Here is a 19,783-nt window from a genome sequence, read left to right as displayed (position 1 = left end):
ACACAATGGGACAAGCAGGGTAGATAGTAACTGAGGTATTTCCTTGTTCCCCCATTCCCAAAAGAATAGGTCACTTGAAAGCTGAGGTAGTCCTATGTAAACAAGACTAAGAAGGACTCAAGTCCTATGAGATGGACATGGGGGTCAAATTACGGTAAAGGTGCTAGAATAAGATAAGAGAAATACAATATACATGGTATGAAAAGAAAGCTAGGATTCTAGTTTGGACTACATGTTCGGCTAAATGTGGAGATACTACCAATGATTTTTTGTAACTGAATTTTTCCACTTTCTTTCTACCCCACCCTGCTACCTTATATGAATTGCATATGTGCTGGTTAATATTACAGGTTCTGTGATAGGGAATGTTATGTGTCAGCTTGACCGTACTAAGGTGCCCAGAGAGCTGATAGAACATTACTTCTGGGTGTGTCTGTGAGGGTGTTCCAGAAGAGATTAGCATTTGAATCAGTAGACTCAGTAAAGAAGGTTATCCTCACTATTCTAGTGAACATGATCTAATTTATTAAGTTCCTGCGTAGAACAAAAAAAAAAAAGAGAGAGAGAGAGAGAGAGAGAGGAATGACAAATTCTCTCTCTTTCTCTCTGCTTGAGCTGAGATGTCCATATTCTCCTATACTTGGACATTGGAGCTATTGGTTCTCAGGCTTTCAGACTCAGACAGAGATTTATATAATTGGCCTCCCCCCTCCCCCACTCCCCTCCAACCTTCAGTTCTCAGGCCTCAGGACTCAGACAATTACACCAACAAATTTCCTGGTTCTTCAACTTTCAGATGGCAGACCATAGGACTTCTTGACCTCCATAACCGTAAGCCAATTCTAATAATAAAAAGAATATATTTATATATATTTCATAATAATTATATATATATATTCCTTTGAGCCTATCCACATTGTACAAGTTGTCCCTTTATTTTATTCTTTTCTAACTCCCCTTTTGAGGTATATACTTGTTTTTTCTTTTTTGATCCTGAGTGTGGGTCTTTTTTTTTGAACCTGTGTATGTCACTGTCATTGTGGTCTCTCAGCTCTTCAATTATGTGACTGAAAATATAAGATTTATTAATAGGAATAAGAATTAGGAAGGAGTTTACTCGAAAACAATCATTCTCAAACTCCCACCTTTACTTTGTACCCTTGATCAGTAAATGAATGGATCCCCGCCTCCTGCGAATGCTGAGTGAGCTTCGTAAGATCCTGGCTTGCATGGCTCTAGAGGCTCATTTGCTTCTCCCTTTTGCTATACTTGAGCTGGGAGCTGGCTCAAAAAGACTGAGGCAGTCTGAAGAGAGACAGCAAGACTGATCTCAGCTTTCCTGGACTACAGAGCAATTTCTAGGGCCTTTCTAGGGCCCACCTCGGCCGTCAGTATGCACACTCCCTGGTGTGGTTCCTGGGCCCCAGTCCCCTTAGTGTATTTCTTGCTACTAGAGAAACTAGATAGATGTTCCCTAACTCCGCTTAGGCTAACTTATCCCTAAGTAACAGAATTACAGATGGGGGCTTATGCTCTGCCTCTCCCTAGGAGTGCTCTGGGTATGTGCAGTCTCCCAGCAAAGGCAAATCCTTTCTGTCAGGACCTTTGCCCTGACACATACAGAATGTCCTTGCCAGGCCATTGCTATAGAAGAGTGAGTGTTTGGGGATTGGGTCCTTCTGTTCTCTCTCTGCTTGAAGGTTTTTCTCCAATAAATTCTATGTTATATCTGCACACGTGCTGCTAGTAATCTGTGCCCCTTTGGATGGCACTAACCAAAAAGATTTTTAAAGCTACTTTCTGTAGCTGGCAGATACAGAGAAATGACAAAAAGGAAGAGATAAGAGGAAGAAAGACTTTCAGTCTTGCAGTTGTGTCTGTACTTATCTGAGGCCTCTGATAGGCTGCAGCTCCTTTGTATACACACAGGATTGGGACAGTGAAAGGAGAAGTTAAAGCTTATAAATTCAAGCTTCAGTTTATAAACCGAAGTCTAAAATTACAACTCCTGTTTAAATTCAACTATGTTAGTTCACCTTCATCTTTTTTTTTTTTTTTAATAGTTTGTTGGGCTTTCTTTTCAATAGCCATCAATGTCTGAAGAAGTTACTTATGCAGATCTAAAATTTCAGGACTCCAGTAAAAGGGAAAATATGCATGAGCTTGACACAGTTGGGATAAAAGGTAAGATTTTGAACTTTGGATGTGTTGTAGGTTGAGCCTCCCATTTTTACCAAAATAATTATAAATTTTTAAGGTGCTGATTGGTGCATTGAACACTCAATCTTTTACAATGTTTCTGTTTTAATATCACACTCAAGATAATTAGGATAGGATGATAGTTTGATTTTACTGGATTGTGAAACATTTTCCCCCCATAAAACAAGGAGTACATGTCGTCCAGGAAAATCATGGTTTTGTAGGTTCTTTTTTATAAGAAAGTGCTAGTCACACATGTAATAGTAAAACTGGATCTTAACTTTCTCCCTATGTGACGAGCATTATCCTTCTTGCCTTATGAGGTAGAAATGGGCACCTCTATTTTTCAGGAGAGCGTCAGTGACTTCAATGAGTACATGCTGTGCTTGAGTGTCACATGCATGTGTGTGGATTGGGAAAGACTCTCTACTTTATTGACCTGCCAGAATTATGGAGGAGAGGGTTTGGAAACTATCGGATGTGCACAGGACATTTAAATACATCATTTGAGCGTTTGAAGTCTCTGTGTTCTCACCTATACAATGGAGATAACAAGGCTTGTTTTATTATGAGATTGCAGCCATAATTTAGTATATGCTGCTTGTGCCATTTTGGAAAAGGCCAACATATTTAATGATTATTTTGTGAGGTTTAAATTAAAGATAGATAAAGATGAGAAATACACCAATAAAATGTTTTTATTGGCCAGGATTTCACTAATTATTTTTTGTTTATTCATCTAGTCTAGTAGGTATTTCTTTAATATTTAAAATTGACCATACTTTTCAGTTCTGGGTACCATAAATAAAAATGAGAGGATACCAAAAAGAATGACAATAATAAATAAGAGAATAATGAGAATATTTTTCAGAAAGGGATATTAAGAAGGAATTAAAGTTCTGTTACTTTTAAGCTGCTCAATTTGACCAATTTGACCATTACCATCAAACAAATCAAATTTTGTTCAGAGAAAGATACTAAGCAATCCTCTGTAGGCATATAAGACTAAACGGAAGAATATGAACTTAAAACTAAACAGTGAGGAATTTTATTTTAATATTAAACCATAGCTAGAGATAACGAGTGAGATAATAATATTCAGACCTATAAATGGGAATTTTGTGAATGAATATGTTATTATACTGTTAGACATATTATTCATTCACTTACACAAAATCAGATTATATCACTTCTCTTTAGCTTGCTGTTAGGTCTATTCACTCTCTGCATGATTAGAAAATAATAGCTCAGGGAATATTATGGTTTAATGGAGATACAGCTCTTTTTCATAAATCTTTAATTAATTTAGTTTCCCTAGGTATGAGATATATTTTGAACTAAATTTACTCATCTTAAATATGGTATTTAGGAAGTGACTGCTTTGGTTGAACTGTTGAGGAGAACTTAATAATTTGATACTTTATTTTAAAGTGATTCTTGCAGTCATATGATGGGATTAATGTTTCCAGAATCTGACTCATTATTTAGAAAAGGAAAAATGATGTTTATTGGAGGCTACAAAATACTTAGATACACACACATACACACACCGTAATTCCCATATGTTGAGCCTAGATATAGGGAAGAAAGAATGAGAGAGAGAGAGAGGGAAAAGAGAGAGGGTGAGAGAGGGGGGGGAGGAAGGATGGGAGGAAGGAGAAAAGTAAAGAAAGAAATAAATGAAGTATGTGTGTGTGTATGTATGTGTGTATGTGAAACAGAAACAGAGAGACAAAAAGAGAGAGAACTTTAAAAAATGTCATTTAATATTCTACCAAGTCAAGCATGTATTATCTCCAAATTTCTCCTATTTTTTTTTTGGAGGTTAAGTTAAATGAAAAGACACATAGGGGACTAAAGGAAGAAAAGAGGTAAAGAAATATTGGAAGATATAATATTTGGGGCGCCTGAGTGGCTCAGTTGTTAAACGTCTGCCTTCAGCTCAGGTCACGACCCCAGGGTCCTGGGATCGAGCCCCGCATCAGGTTCCCTGCTCAGCGGGAAGCCTGCTTCTCCCTCTCCCACTCCCCCTGCTTGCGTTCCCTCTCTCGCTGTCTCTCTCTCTGTCAAATAAATAAATAAAATTTTAAAAAAAGATATTCAAAACCACACTGTACCTGAAATTTTGTATTTTTTAAAAATTTTTCCTCTAAAACTGTTTCCTTTCCCCAATATCCTCATCTCATTAAATATAAATATAAATACATATTTAATACAATCACCAAGTGTTTGCTATATGCCAGCACTATTCTCTTGTATCACCACTATTAATTCACTTAATCTCTGATATTTTATGGCTTTCTTTTTTAACCAATGCAGAAACTAGGACGCAGAGAGATTAAGTGACTTGTCCAAGGTCCCCCATGATTAGCAGCAGATCCAGCATTCAAGCCCAGGCATACTAGCCCTAGGAATGCTGTGCCTTTTTTTTTTTTTTTAAATCACTATGCTATACTGCCTGTAGGTGTATATATTTATTATCCACCACCTTTATCAAGTAAAAGATTTCTCATAAATATTTCATAAATTTGTACTATAGATTCTAACTTCAAAATGTATTCTTAATCAATTCATGGGTCATCACATTCTCTAATCCTAGTAAAGCAAACTACTATTCTTTTTCACATTGATTGGTTTTCTCAATTCTCCTTTTCAAAGCCCATTTTTGCCTCTTTGTCTCTTGACTCGGCCTACCAATTAACAACATCTCCTGTGAGAACCAGTTTGCATGTAAAACAACTAACAAAATGTTTTTTACTTCTTCTTTAAAAAGGTATTTTAAAAGGTCCTTGAGTTTCTAGCAAAACATATTCCTTTACCAGAGACATGTTAGGAAAGAAATAAAGGCAAAATGAATGAATGAATGAATGAATGAATGATTCAAATTAAGATGTATACCATTTCCAGGCCTGCCTGCTACTTTTGCTTTCCACAGCACCACCTGCTCCTTCCCATGGATGGCGCCAGAGAATCTTGGCTCTGACTCTACTCTGCCTTCTGCTGCTGATTGGACTAGGAGTCTTAGGAAGCTTATGTACGTATTACCCATGTTTTGATTGAAAGGGAAAACCTCTAGAATTACATGAGTTTTACAAGAAAGTTTATTCTTGAATTGAAGCTTTGGAATGATTATAAGTGATATAACCCAAAAGGTATTGATAAGTAGATACTTAAACATGGTAACCTGTTTCCCTCACTCCCATGAAAGGACTGCTTCCTTAGACCTTTAATGTTTCTAATACTAGTTCAGCAGAAAGGAGATTAATGGTTGGGTTGAGGGATTAAAATTTTTTATCATTTCTTTTTTTAATCTGAAGTTTACACAACTTTGAAGATAGAAATGGAAAACTTGAATAAACTACAAAATTTCAAAGAAGAACTTCAGAGAAACATTTCTCTACAACTGATACATAACATGAATAATTCCAAGAGGATCATGGACCTGTCGAACACACTGCAAGAAATAGCCACCAAATTATGTCATGAGCTCTATAAAAGAGAACCAGGTAATCCTATATTCCTCTCTAAGCTATTTATTAGACAATGAACAAAAGCTACGAGTCACTTGAGAATCATTCATCAATTACTAGCAGCTTTTCCCTAGGATGCCATTATTTGGAGAAAGGAATTAAATGTGGTTGACAAAGGACTCACTGATATTTCTGTGCCATTAGAAGTTTCTCTAATCTGACATTTACGACTGTTATTTTGGGCACTGAGATCAATAGAAGATAAGGAGGAGAAGATAGGTCACCTCTTTATACCCTTTTTAAAGGATAAGAAGAGAAGATAGGTCACCTCTTTATAGGTGACCTTGTTCCTACATTTCAGTCAATGTTTGACAAGAATCAATAAAAAAAGAAATAGTTAGGTCTTGCCTTTGGAATTAGGAGGAATTTTTTTTAATATCTCTAACAGTTTCTATAGCTATTATAACTAAAACATGTTCTTGGTGCTCTTGAGAACTCTCCCAAATATTCGACGTCAGGCAGCCAGAAACGACGTAGTTGGAGAAGGCAAGGTTGATGTAGGTTTGGGGAGTTGATTCTTACCACAGAATATTTTTGTGGTTAGCTTTTATTGCCATGTAGTACTATAAAAAATGAAAACAAGAGAGAAAAGTAAGTTAATTAATCATTATTCAGGACTCCTGAGGTAAGAAAACACACTGGAATACACTGGACATTTAATTCGAATTGTGTTGTTCAGATTATGTTTTGGACATATTGTGGTGGTATATAGGGACCTGGAACACAGCATGCATTTTCTTCACCTTTCATGTAAAAAGAAGAAAGACAAGTAAATTTGGTTAACTTATTAGAGAGGACAATGGGAATAATAAGAATAATGAAGATTATCAACACAAACCAAATGAAACTACGTTCTTCTTCCAGAGCACAAATGTAAACCTTGTCCAAAGACATGGATGTGGCATGAGGACAGCTGTTACATACTAACTGACAGTTATGAAACATGGCAAAAGAGTGTCATGTTCTGTTCTGCTCAAAATGCCAGCCTGCTGACAATTAAGAACAAAAGCATATTGGTAAGGTCTCCTGGATCTCTGCCTGTGATGAAGGAAGTCACTTTTCCGATCTAGAATAGAGAGGAATGAGTCATGTTGGGGAAGATTTGTACTAATCCAGACATGAGGTTTTTTTGTTAGGGTGTGAGGTGACTGAGACTTAGTACATTTATCATACGGAAGGATAGCCAAGGTGTCATCTAAAACCTTGGTTTAGGCCCTTAACGTCAGGGAATCTCAGAGGCTGGGCAGATGGGTAGACATGGGCCTGTGAGAATTTTTAGGTCTGTGATCATTTCCAAACTGAAACTTTAGGATCAACTCTCAGAACACAATTTCTGAGAATTTATCTAAAAGCAGAAGATCTGGAAATCGTTCCTGAGGGTTACCAATTCTGTAAAATCTATATAGGAGAAGATTCTTTGTTTCTACCATTTTGTCTTTTTTTAACTAAGAGAAAAAGGCAACATATAGTAGAATAAAAAGATAGGTTGGATAAAATATGTATAAAAAGGTATAATTAAGATGGGATGTCGAAGGCAAGTGCCAAGCAGATATATTATACTGACTCCCGGGGTCCCAGGAAAATGAGTTCTCTGGAAGATTTATTTATGTATATATGTATTTCTTTACTTTCTTTTTTCTAATATTTAAGTAGCATCTCCATGTTTTACTTATTCCTCTGCATTTCTGGTCTCTCAGATAGTATTCCCATATTATTTAAGGAAAAAACTCATTTTCACAAAAGTGTCCGCTTCCCTACTGTTTGAAGCTGGGTCCTCCTTTATAGCTGCAGGGAAAATCAAACCATAGTCTCTTCCTCCTCTGATCATTGTCAACTGATCCATTCTTAGTTATTTACTAAAAAAAAAAAAGTCTAGAAAATGAGGGAAAAAGAATTTACTTTGGCTATAAAATTTTGGACTGGATCTAAATTCTATTCTATAACCACTTCTCGTCTGACTTTGCTACATTTTTTCTCCTACTTTTTTGGTTTCTATTAACTTGTGTATATAGTAATTAACCACCTCCTTTGCTCCTGGACTGACTACTGCTGGATACTTGAATCTTGAAGTTTGTGACCTTCATTGGCCCTAAGTTAAAGTAATGCATGGATTGGTAGATACTTTTCCTTGTGAAACAGTAACTGATAAATAACGGTTGGAGGAAATCTTACAGTAAGGAGCACTTTGTTTCAATTTCTTCTAATGGCATCAAAAAGTAGTAGTGTAATGTCAAACGTGTTACCTTAAAACAGTAATTTGTAAGAACTTATGTTGTGAGGTAATGTACAGAAATGGGAGACAATTATTTTTTGGGGGGGGGGAGACAATTATTTTTTAGTATATGTGCTGCTGAAGTGAGCATGACAATTATTTTTTTAACCATCTCTATTTCTTGTAGGAATTTATAAAATCCAAGAGGTTACGTAGATACTGGCTGGGATTACTTGCCAAAAAAAAAAAATTTTACCAGAACCTGGATGAGACAATTATCTCCTCCAATTGGTAAGTCTTTATTCTTAATGAATTTTTCCGGTTGGTTTGAGTAAAGGTGTTTCCCCCAGGAGCAGTATTGATTACAATTAAAACTAGCAATTGAAATTGCACCCTTAAATAACTCTTTTCTGTCAGTCTTCTTTAATGTTTGATAATGCAAAAAATTGCCACAGATGTCTTCTCATTATCTTGACAAGTCACTAATGAATTTCTTTCTAGTAGCCAAATAAGGAGGGATTTCTGGGAGACTTTCATCTCAGAAAATTATAGAAGCCAACAAAATTCATTGGGTTCTCACCATGTGCTTAAAACTCTTTCACATGCTGGGATTCAAAGATGAATGAAAGATTGATTCCTCTCTTTGTTACTTATTGATTGTATGGGCAGACTAGTTAAACAATTCTACATATAAAAAGAATATAATGTGATAAATCCTTCAGTAAGAATACATGGAATAACCAAAGATAAAGTTTAGCTGTGAAATTTGTGTTGTAACTGATATTTGAAATGGCCATTTTGAATGAAAAATTTAGAGATAGTAAAACATTTTCAGTAAAGAGAATAAGATGAGCAAGGGTATGGCATATTGCCTATATGGCATATATAAAACAATTTGTTGTGTAGTATATTAAGAAATATGGCTGTAAATATACCATTATGAATAGATTAATATGTTATATATGTACTACCTGACATAGGGGGGAGAACGGACAGGCAAGAAGTACATAAACATAATGCCAAAATTCCATTTGTATTTTATAATCCCTTAAATTTGGGAAGCAGACAGGATTAGACTAAAGAAAGAAACCAGAGCCTCAACCTGCCCATGAATTTATACTTACTTGTTTGTTGAGGACACATCAAGCAGGAGTGAATGCAATGCAGGGCAGTTGTGTGGGGGGCCAGCCACACTAAATCTAAACCCTGAGATTCCTGCACACTCCCCACTGTGGGCAAGAAGCAAATACAAGTTTTGATTGTTTTGTTTTGTTTGCATTTTCCCTCAGACAGAAATAGTAGATGTAATAATATGGGTCCAAAAGACAAGGCAGCTCTGTCTTCGGCAGTTACAATGATGGGACAGAACAAGGGATAATATGTATACAAATGGAGGAGAAAAGGAGGTATATATTAAAGATCTCATTTGGAGTGAAGGCAGTAGAGGTAAAGGTCGTGTGTGCATCATGGGAGAATACAGATGGAATCTTGTTTTGAAAAAGTAGAATTTCCATGTGTTTATTTCTAACTATTGCTAATGGGAAGGTAATCTATAGTGGACTAGAAAACACAGTATATATTTCAAATTATTAAGAAATAATACCAAAATAAAAAATATATAATAATATATGTATATATAATACATTATATATGTGTACAATATATAATCATATATGTATTTCATTTTGTTTTTTATTCTTAATGTTATTTTGGGATTAGTTTCTTGAAAGGTGCTGTGATCAATGACATCTGTATCATGTCACTTCAAAAAGGAAATTTCACTTTTGAAAATTTAATTGATATTTATTTATTAATGATCATTATTTATTGACCAAAATATTTAATACTAAATTTTTCCCAATATTTTCAGTTTATAAGTTTGCCTTTGATGCTTAGTCCCTGCTCAGTAATCTTGTTTTAGGAGCTGGTAATTATTCAGAACTTCAGAATAAAATCTCTGAAAAATGGCTAGAGGGAAATGTTACTTGGAGATGATGTTGAACAGAAGGTACCATATATTAGGTTAATTCCTGGCTTGGGTGATTATGAAAAATATTTGAAGAGATGGTGTCAAAGATTTATTACAGGGGCCAGACTGGAGAATTTAATAGAACTGTATTATTCTAAATCATATTAAGTATTGGGGAAGCAAGGTGATACATCTGGAAGGAAAGGACAGCAAATAGTCCAGATGTAAAAAAGTGGAAAAGGCAGATTGAAGTAAGGTAGTGTTTGATACTGCATATATGTTGATAAAGATAAGTAACTTGGACACTCTTGATACTTCAAATAATAATTAAAATTTATTTTAGGCAATGCAGACCCAGGAGCAATGATATATTGAAAAAGTAATTTTTTTTCCTGTGGATGTATTTCAAATATTTGACTTGCTAATTGTAATTCTTTATTTTCTCTTTCAGGCTGACAAGAAACAGAAATGATGTAAATGATATGATGTATTGTGGGTATATAGACACAGTATATATTTCCTATACAGACTGTACTTCACCAATGAATTTTATATGCGAGAAGCTGGCTGATCCAGTGAAGATTGAGAGCACACTAATGAGTGAAATACCAGATGGAAAATATAGTTAGTGCAAGTATTTCTCTATTATCCTGTGATTAAGGCAACTTTAGGGAACATACATCTTGTGGACCACACAAAGGGAATAAAGATGCTGTGAGACTAAATCTCTGTCTCCTAACAATGTACATTTTTAAACTTTCTTCTTTCTTTCTTCTCATTTGCTGAGTGAAAGGAATCCAAAGTCATACTTTATCATCTAGATACAGTCCAGATACTGTTGAGCATAAATACAGTGTGTTGGGTGAACATACAGAAACCTGAAGCTAACTTTTCCTGCTTTTCCAGGAATAAACAAGGAAAATACCAACCTTATAGAACACCAGGGAAAATGAAATCTAGGAATATATAGAAAAGATAATACATCACGACCAAATGGGATTTATTCTAGTAATACAAGTTGATTTACATTTAGAAAAAAATAAGAGAGAGTGAAAATCTATTACTATTACTATTTTAATAGATGTAGAAAAGCATTTGATAAAATTTAGCAGCTAATCTCTTTAAGAAAACTAGAAGAAGGTTTCCCTAATCTGATAAACACTGATATATTAATAAAGAGATAAAAAACAAATGAAACAAAAAACTACCAACAACAACAAACTCTAAACCTAACATCATGCCTTTGGTAAAAAGTGAATGTTTTTTCTTTTGAGCTCTGGAACAAGATCAGAATGATCTTTATCAAGTATTTTATTCAGTAACTTCTACTGTCTATTAGAGGTCCTAGAAATAAAATAAGGCAAGAAAAATAAATTTAAAAATATAAAAAATGAGAAAGGAAGAAATAAGACATTTTTATATGTAGCTAATGTAATTGTGTGTATACATATATTCTATATATAAATGATATAAATTATCAGAATAAATATTTTATCAAGGCTATTGGATAAAGTCTCAAAATATCTCAATGTTTAAACATCAATTATATTTCTGAAGGTTAGCAGTAAACAATGGAAAAATTTAAAAAGCAATACCATTTATAAGAGCATGCAAAAATAAAATAGTAATAAATGTAATAAAATTCGAAAAGCTTCCTGCTCAATCCTGCTTCCTTCCGCTCCCTTGCTCAGGTGGTAACACCAAGAGTGCTCCCTAATAAACCCCCAGCACACTAATCTTGATTTCAGAATCTGTTTCCTGGGAAACCAAGCCTGCAAGCATTGCTGACAAAATAAAAGAAAACCTTAGTAAGTGGAGAGTTAACCATGTACTTGAATTGGAACGCTCTATATTCTTGGGATATAAAGTCTCCCAAATCTACCTATAGAGTAAATACAATCCCTGAAAATATCAGATAGATTTTTTTTTAAATGACATGCTAATTCTAAAATTAACATAGAAATGCGTTGAATTTAGAATAGCCAAGACAGGGCACCTGGGTGGCTCAGTTGTTAAGCGTCTGCCTTTGGCTCAGGTCATGATCCCAGGGTCCTGGGATCGAGCCCCGCATCGGGCTCCCTGCTCCGCGGGAAGCCTGCTTCTCCTTCTCCCTCTCCCATTCCCCTTGCTTGTGTTCCCTCTCTCGCTGTGTCTCTCTGTGTCAAATAAATAAATAAAATCTTAAAAAAAAAAAAAAAGAATAGCCAAGACAACACTGGAAAGAAGAACGTTTGGAAAAATTATGGTACTGATTTACTTTAAAATCATAATAATAAAACAGTTTGATTTCATACCAGAATAGATATACATCCACAGGACCAGATGTAGTCCAAAAAAAAAAAAAAAGACTTATTCATACAATGCATAGAATTGCCTTATTTATATATTAAAAAAAATTTGTCACTGCCATTGGAGGTAGAAAGTGATGGTCTTCTCAATAAATGGAACTGAATCGATTGGATATCTGCATGGAAATAAGTGAAACTTCATATCTACCCTATACCATACATAAATATTAATTTAAAATGGATCATAGAACTAAATATGAGAGTTCAAAATATAAAGCTTCTAGTTAGGGGCGCCTGGGTTGCTCAGTCAGTTAAGCATCCAACTTGAGATTTAGGCTCAGGTCATGATCTTGGGGTCCTGGGATCCAGCCCCTGGTTAAGGCCCAGGAGGAGCCCCACATAGGGCCCTGGGCAGCTCCTCTGGGGCTCCGAGCTCAGCAGGGAGTCTGCTTGGGATTTTCTCTCTCCCTCTGCCTCTCCCCCACTTGTTCTCTCTCTCTCTCTCTCTTTCAAATAAATAAATCTATATTTGAGAGAGAGACAGACAGACACTGAGGGAGAAGCAGACTTCCACTGAGCAGGGAGCCCCACCTAGGGCTGGATCTCAGGTGCCCCTCAAATAAATAAATCTTTAAACAAATATATAAATCTTCTAGTTAAAACATAACAATACCTTTATAGCTTTATGGCAGACAAAGATTTCTTAAACACTAACAATAAAATGAAATAAACACTAACAATAAAAAACAGGAAAATTAGACTTCATTCAAAATAAGAAGTATTAAGAGAGCAAAGATGCAAGTTGTACCCTTGGAAAGACGTGTGCTCAGTTTGGATTTGAATTAGTATAGTAAATATATATCCAAATTTATACAGGACTAGTAGTTGAGATAGAATTAACTCCTACAAATCGATACTAAAAGCTCTAATTTAAAAATGGGCAGAAAGACTTGAAGCGGCACTTCATGAAAGAAGATACTCAAATGGCCATAAAAGCATATAAAAGGTGCTGAACATCATTATTCACCAGAAAAAAATATTGAAAATAAAAATACAGTGAGGTACCAGTACACCTACCAAAATGGCTGAATTTAAAGGCTGGCAGTACTGTCAGCAGAAATGTGGAATATGCTGGGTTTTTCCTGTGGTCAAACTAGCACCAAAATTCCTGTCTGGGAAATACATTTCCCAGAATCCCTTTCCCTGTTTAGGTCCTTGTCAGAACTGGGCAATGAGGAGAACTCACAGAATAACTGGAAGATAAAACCGAGGCAGAAATCGTTACTCTCAAAAGGATGCTGAGGTCAAACAGAACGACAGATGGATGCTGAAGCGCTGGGTAGACCCTGCATCATCTATCTCATCCTTCTTCACATCCAGTTACTTCATCTTTCCGACTTCTTACTCTACCAACCCACAGTGCCTCCAACTCTACCCACAGGTACGTGACTGCAGTCCCACAAAGCAGCAGCTTCCACAGAAACTGTAATCCCTGAGAGAGAAACCTGTGGAGAAACCATTTTCCACTGAGACAATGGTTTCCTCACAGACAGCATCTCCCCTCTAGGCAGCGGATTCCACAAAGGGGTAGATTCCATAGCCTTCTCCTAAAGCTCCCTTTTTATAGTTCCATTGTGGAATCCAAATGAACATGACCGCTTGGAATTTTATCCCTTCCAGATTGTGGTAGAGTGAAAAACAACAAACCACAGATATTTGGTTCTAATCCCTAGAACCCATACATGTTAATTTATAAGGAAAAAAGATCAATGCAGATGTGATTTGGTTAAGGATCTTGGCATGGGGATTATCCTGGATTATCTGGGTAGGTCCTAAGTCTAATCACACCATTTGAGAGCTTCCATCATTTGAGATTATACTGTTCCCAACTCTCTGCTCCTTCCTTTTATGGATATGATATATCCCCACCTTTGCTGTGCTGCCTCAGTTGGAGTATACTTTCCCAGCCTATTGTCACTCTTAGCTGTGTGGCTTGATTTAGTCAATGAATTGTGAACAGATCTAGTATATGCTACTTCAATCAGAAATTTTAAATGTCCTTGTATATTTTGCTTTACTTTATTGCTTCTGCCTTTGCCATGTAAAAGGGACTGACCCTTCAGTCTGGACCCTAAAATAGAAAGACATAATCAAAGCTAGTAGAGCTCAGCAGAGGCATCCATAACGCACAGCCAAAAGTAAGAAAGAAGTGTGATTCTAAGATATTGAAATACTGAGATTGTTTGTTACTACAGAAAAAAATTACTAAACACATCATTTCTGTTAAAGTTTAGTTGTCAGTGTTACTGATGTTATTATTTTTTTTTTAAAGATTTTATTTATTTATTTGACAGAGAGAGAGACAGCAAGAGCAGGAACACAAGCAGGGGGAGTGGGAGAGGGAGAAGCAGGCTTCCCGCTGAGCAGGGAGCCCGATGCGGGGCTTGATCCCAGGACCCTGGGATCATGACCTGAGCCGAAGGCAGACGCTTAACGACTGAGCCACCCAGGCGCCCCCTGATGTTATTTTTAAAGACTCTCTCTTTCTTCTGTGGACACCTTTTAAGACTTTCTTTGTCTTTGTTTTCAGCAGTAAGCTGAATATACATTGGTATGGTTTTCTTGTTTTTGTTTTTGTTTTTTTTGTTTCCTGCTTAAGATTTACAAAGTTTCCCAAATCTGGATTTTTTAAACACTTTTAGAAAAGTCTTAGACAGGTTCTCTTCTAATAATATTTCTTCCACAAATTCTTACTCCACCTCTTATAAGATTTCATTAAATGCCTATTAAAATTTATTACTCTATTTCATAGATGTCTTACATTCTTCTAATTTTTTAATCTTTTCTGTTTTCCTTCCTTTATCTGAATAATTTTCATTGACTCACCTAAGTCAATAGAAACTAATTCTATGTATCTTTTGCACCCTTTGATCAAGTTTTTAATTTGTTTTTATACTTCTTAGTTTCAGAAATTCTATTTAATCCTTTTTGTAGAGATCCCATTTCTTTAGTAATATTCCCCATCTTGAAACCAATATTGTTGCATATGTTAATAAGAAAAGAAATTTAAAGTCTATGCCTAATAACACCAATATCTATTTCTCCCCTGGGTCTCTTTCTGTTGTCTTTTTTTCTCTTGTTCTTCTATCATTTGGACCTGAAGCCTGCCTACTTTTCACTCAATTACTGTCCTACAGAATGAACATCTGTAGAACCTATCGGTGATGCTATCTTTCTTCAGAATGGATTTAATTCTGTTTTTCTGTTTTGACAGATTTTTCACAGGGGAGGATCACTTTGCCCTAATCAGGAATTGAGATGTCTAAGTTGTATTTCGGTCATTGTAAAGAGTGATATCTCTCTGATTTTACTTCAAAAGGTACCCCTTTTAAAGTGTCAGCTTTATGGGTTTCAGCTTTAGGACTCTGTTTTTATTGTTACTGCCACACTATGAGACTAATAAGCTCTAGGTATTTTTTTTTTTTTCAGGCTGTACAATTTATACACAGAGACAGGGACCCAGCCTGGGCCCCTGCATCCCCTACAAATATAAAGTTCTCTCTACAAAATATAGATAATTTAGCTCCCCATAACAGTGGGGGGACTAGGTTTTTTTTTTTAAAGATTTATTTATTTATTTATTTTTAAGAGAGCATGAGTGGGCGGGAGGGGCAGAGGGAGGGAGAAAATCTCAAGCAGAATCCCTGTCGGGTGCAGAGCCCAATGTGGGGCATGATCTCATGACCCTGAGATCATGACCTGGGCCAAAATCAAGAGCTGGCCGCTCAACGCACTGAGCCACCCAGGCGCCCCAGCTCTATGTATTTTCTAAGGCTCTTTGCTATTGTTTTCACTTGGCTTCTTGACGATATGCCCTATACATGATGAGTTTAAAGAGAAACACTTTGAGGAGGAAAGGGGCTCAGAATATCAGACTCACTTCTCTGTAGTTCTTTTTCTTTCTGTTACTTTGTCTCCTTAAATCCTGATTATCTTGTTTTTTGCTGGGCTCCAGTTTCATCTCTCTATGCCCATTGAGACTATCTAAAACTTTGAGCTATTTGTTTCTGCTTGGTATTTAGTCCTGAGCAAAGATGGAATTAGTTATGTGGAAATATGAATGTCAGAGTTACCATAAAGTGTTCCCTTTAAATGCACTATCTTGATACCCATAAAGTCTGGCTGAATTAGTTGATATTCAAAGTCTCCATACAGCTATTTTGGTATTTTATCTATCTCTTAGAGTTGTTTTGGTTGAGAGAGCTGATCTAATGTAACCTACTCTCTGTAGCTAAAAGTGAAAAACCTATAAAGATTTCTAGTGAACTTTTGCAGCACTTTATCAATAACTATGTAAACTACTTAGTATGATTTTGATGCCTATTAGATCACATTTTAAGTAAAATTCAGAATTGACCACTTTACATATTTAGTATTCTAATCCAAGGACGTGGTATATCTTTCCTTTTCTTTAAGATTTTTAAGTAACTCTCAATAAACTAATTTAATATCCTGCAAAAAGTTCTGACAATAATAGCTTTATTGAGTTATAATTAATATAGAATAGATTGCACATATTTAAAATTAACAAATTATTAAGATTTGACATATGTATAAACTTATGAAATCATTATCACATTCAAAATAGGGAACATCCGTATCCTTAAAAGTTTGCTTGTGCCCGTGTATATTCTCTCCTCCTCAACCTTCTCTGCCACCCTATCTCCTTGTAACCACTGACATCTTTTCTGGCACTATAGATTAGTTTGCATTTTCCAAAATTTTGAGTAATGGAATTATAGAGTATGTGCACTTTTTTGTTGGGCTTCTTTTCATCAGAATAATTTCTTTGCGATTATTGTAGGTCGCTGTTTATATCACCAGTTCATTCCTTTTATTGCTGAGTACTCTCCCATTGTTTGGGTGTGTTTATCCAGTCACTTGCTGTTGGTTATTTAGGTTATTTCTGGTTATAGCAATTAACACTACTATGGGCATTTGTACATAAGTCTTTCTATGGGCATGTTTTTTTTTTATCTTCGGTGAATATCTAGGAGTGCAGTGACTGATCAGATGGTAGGTGTAGGCCTAACAATTTAAGAAATTACCAAACACTTTTCTGAAGTCATTGTATAATTTGACATCCTCATTATCAGTGTATAAGAGTTCCATTTGCACATCAATAATTATTAGGGAAATGGAAATCAAAACCACAATGAGATATCACCTCATGCCTGTTAGAATGGCTATCATCAAAAAGATGAGAGGTAATAAATGCTGACAAGGATGTGGAGAAAAGGAAACACTTGTGCGCTGTTTGTAGGATTGAAAATTGGTACAGCCACTGTCAAAAACAGTTGGAAGTTTCCTCAAAAAATTAAAAATAGAACTACCATATAATCCAGCAATTCCACTTACAGATAAAAACCTCAATGAGATACCACCTCAGAATGGCTAAAATTAACAAGTCAGGAAACGACAGATGTTGGTGAGGATGTGGAGAAAGGGGAACCCTCTTACAGTGTTGGTGGGAATGCAAGCTGGTGCAGCCACTCTGGAACACAGTATGGAGGTTCTTCAAAAAAGTTGAAAATAGAGCTACCCTACGAACCCAGCAATTGCACTACTGGGTATTTACCCCAAAGATAAAAATGGAGGAATCCGAAGGGGCACATGTACCCCAATGTTTATAGCAGCAATGTCCACAATAGCCAAACTATGGAAAGAGTCTAGATGTCCATCAACAGATGAATGGATAAAGAAGACGTGGTATATATATATATATATATATATATATATATATATATATATATATATATGCAATGGAATATTATGCAGCCATCAAAAAGATGAAATCTTGCCATTTGCAATGACATGGATGGAACTAGAAGGTATTATGCTAAGTGAAATAAGTCAATCAGAGAAAGACAAGTATCATATGATCTCACTGATATGAGGAATTTGAGAAATAAGACAGAGGGGTCATAGGGAAAGGAAGGGAAAAATGAAACAAGACGAAAGCAGGGAGAGTGACAAACCATAAGAGACTTTTAATCTCAGGAAACAAACTGAGGGCTGCTGGAGTGGAAGGGGGTGGGGAAGGGATGGGGTGGCTGGGTGAGAAACACTGGGGAAGGTATGTACTATGGTGAGCATTGTGAATTGTGTAAGACTGATGAATCACAGACCAGTACCCCTGAAACAAATAATACATTATATTTTAATAAAAAATTTTTTTAAATTTTAAAAAAATTTTAAAAAAAGGAAAGGCAAACACTATGTCAAAAAGATATATGTACCCCCATGTTCACTGAAGCATTATTTGCAATAGCCCAAATATGGAAACAAACCAAGTGTCCATTGACAATGGAATAGATAGATTGTGTGTGTGTGTGTGTATACAATGGAATGTTATTCAACCATAAAAAAAAAAGTAGGAAATCCTGCCATCTATGACAACATGGATGGACCTTGAGGGCATTAGACTAAGTAAAATAAGTCAGACAGAGAAAGACAAGATAAATAATGTATGATCTCACTTATATGTGGAACCTTGAAATATATATATATTATTTTATTATAAATATATTATATATATACATATACATATATATATATATATATAAGAGAGAGAGAGAGAGAGGTCATGTTTGTGGTTATCAGAGACAGAGAGTTAGAGAAGGAGAAACTGAATGAAGTGGCCAAAAGGCACAAGCTTGCAGCTATTAGATAAATAAATACTAGGGATCTAATGTACAGCATTATGACTAAGGTTAAAATGGCTGTACGGTATATTTGAAAGTTGTTAAGAGAGTAAATCTTAAGAGTTCTCATTACAGGGGCGCCTGGGTGGCTCAGTCAATTAAGCATCTGCCTTCGGCTCAGGTCATGATCCTGGAGTCCCAGGATCGAGCCCCATGTCTGGCTACCTGCTCAGTGGGGAGTCTGCTTCTCCCTTGCCCTCTGCCCCTCCCCTTGCTCCTTCTCTCTCTGTTTCTCTCTCACTCACGCTCTCAAATAAAAATGAAAATTATAAAAACGTATTTGGAGTTTCAATTTCGAACATTTCTGGTACTTAAAAAAAAAACTTTGTAAATAAAAAAGTACAAAAAAAAAGAGTTCTCATTACAAGGAAAAACATTTTTTTCTTTCTATTTTTTGTATCTATATGAAGTGATGGATGTTAACTAAACTTATTTGGTAATCACAATATATGTAAGTCAAATTATTATACTGTACACCTTGAACTTATACAGTGCTATATGTCAATTATATCTCAAAAAAACTGGAAAAAAAAGAATTCCATTTATACATCACATTTTCATCAAAACTTGATACAGTTTGTTTTTAAAAACCATTCTAATAGGGGGGTCCCAATTCAAGACAGTGACATAGGAACACGCTGATTTTACCTCCTCCACACAAGAATATACACCCATTAATAGAACAATTCCTCTTGAAGAACTGAAGGCTGACTAAACAGCTACTGAACAACCAAAGATAGATAGAATGGCAGTAGAACAGCAAGAGAGATGGAGACATGGTAACAGAGGGAAACCCCACCCCTGAGGTGGCAAACACAGTG

At 35.8% G+C, this 19,783-nt stretch overlaps 1 protein-coding gene across 1 annotated transcript; it reads left to right on the top strand.

Annotated features, from left to right (window-relative positions):
* Positions 1-1,952: 1,952 nt before the first annotated feature.
* On the top strand, positions 1,953-10,635 carry CLEC12A (C-type lectin domain family 12 member A). Its single transcript, XM_021690489.2, has 6 exons — positions 1,953-2,184; positions 5,135-5,233; positions 5,517-5,705; positions 6,594-6,745; positions 8,129-8,232; positions 10,362-10,635. The coding sequence occupies exons 1-6, from the start codon at positions 2,094-2,096 to the stop codon at positions 10,537-10,539; spliced, it is 813 nt and encodes a 270-aa protein (XP_021546164.1). The 5' UTR covers positions 1,953-2,093; the 3' UTR covers positions 10,540-10,635.
* The last annotated feature ends 9,148 nt before the right edge of the window (positions 10,636-19,783 follow it).

This window comes from Neomonachus schauinslandi, chromosome 5 (genome assembly GCF_002201575.2).
Source record: "Neomonachus schauinslandi chromosome 5, ASM220157v2, whole genome shotgun sequence".
Lineage (NCBI taxonomy): Eukaryota > Metazoa > Chordata > Mammalia > Carnivora > Phocidae > Neomonachus > Neomonachus schauinslandi.
The sequence above is the reverse complement of the archived record's forward strand: the minus strand, read 5'-3'. Positions and strand labels throughout refer to the sequence as shown.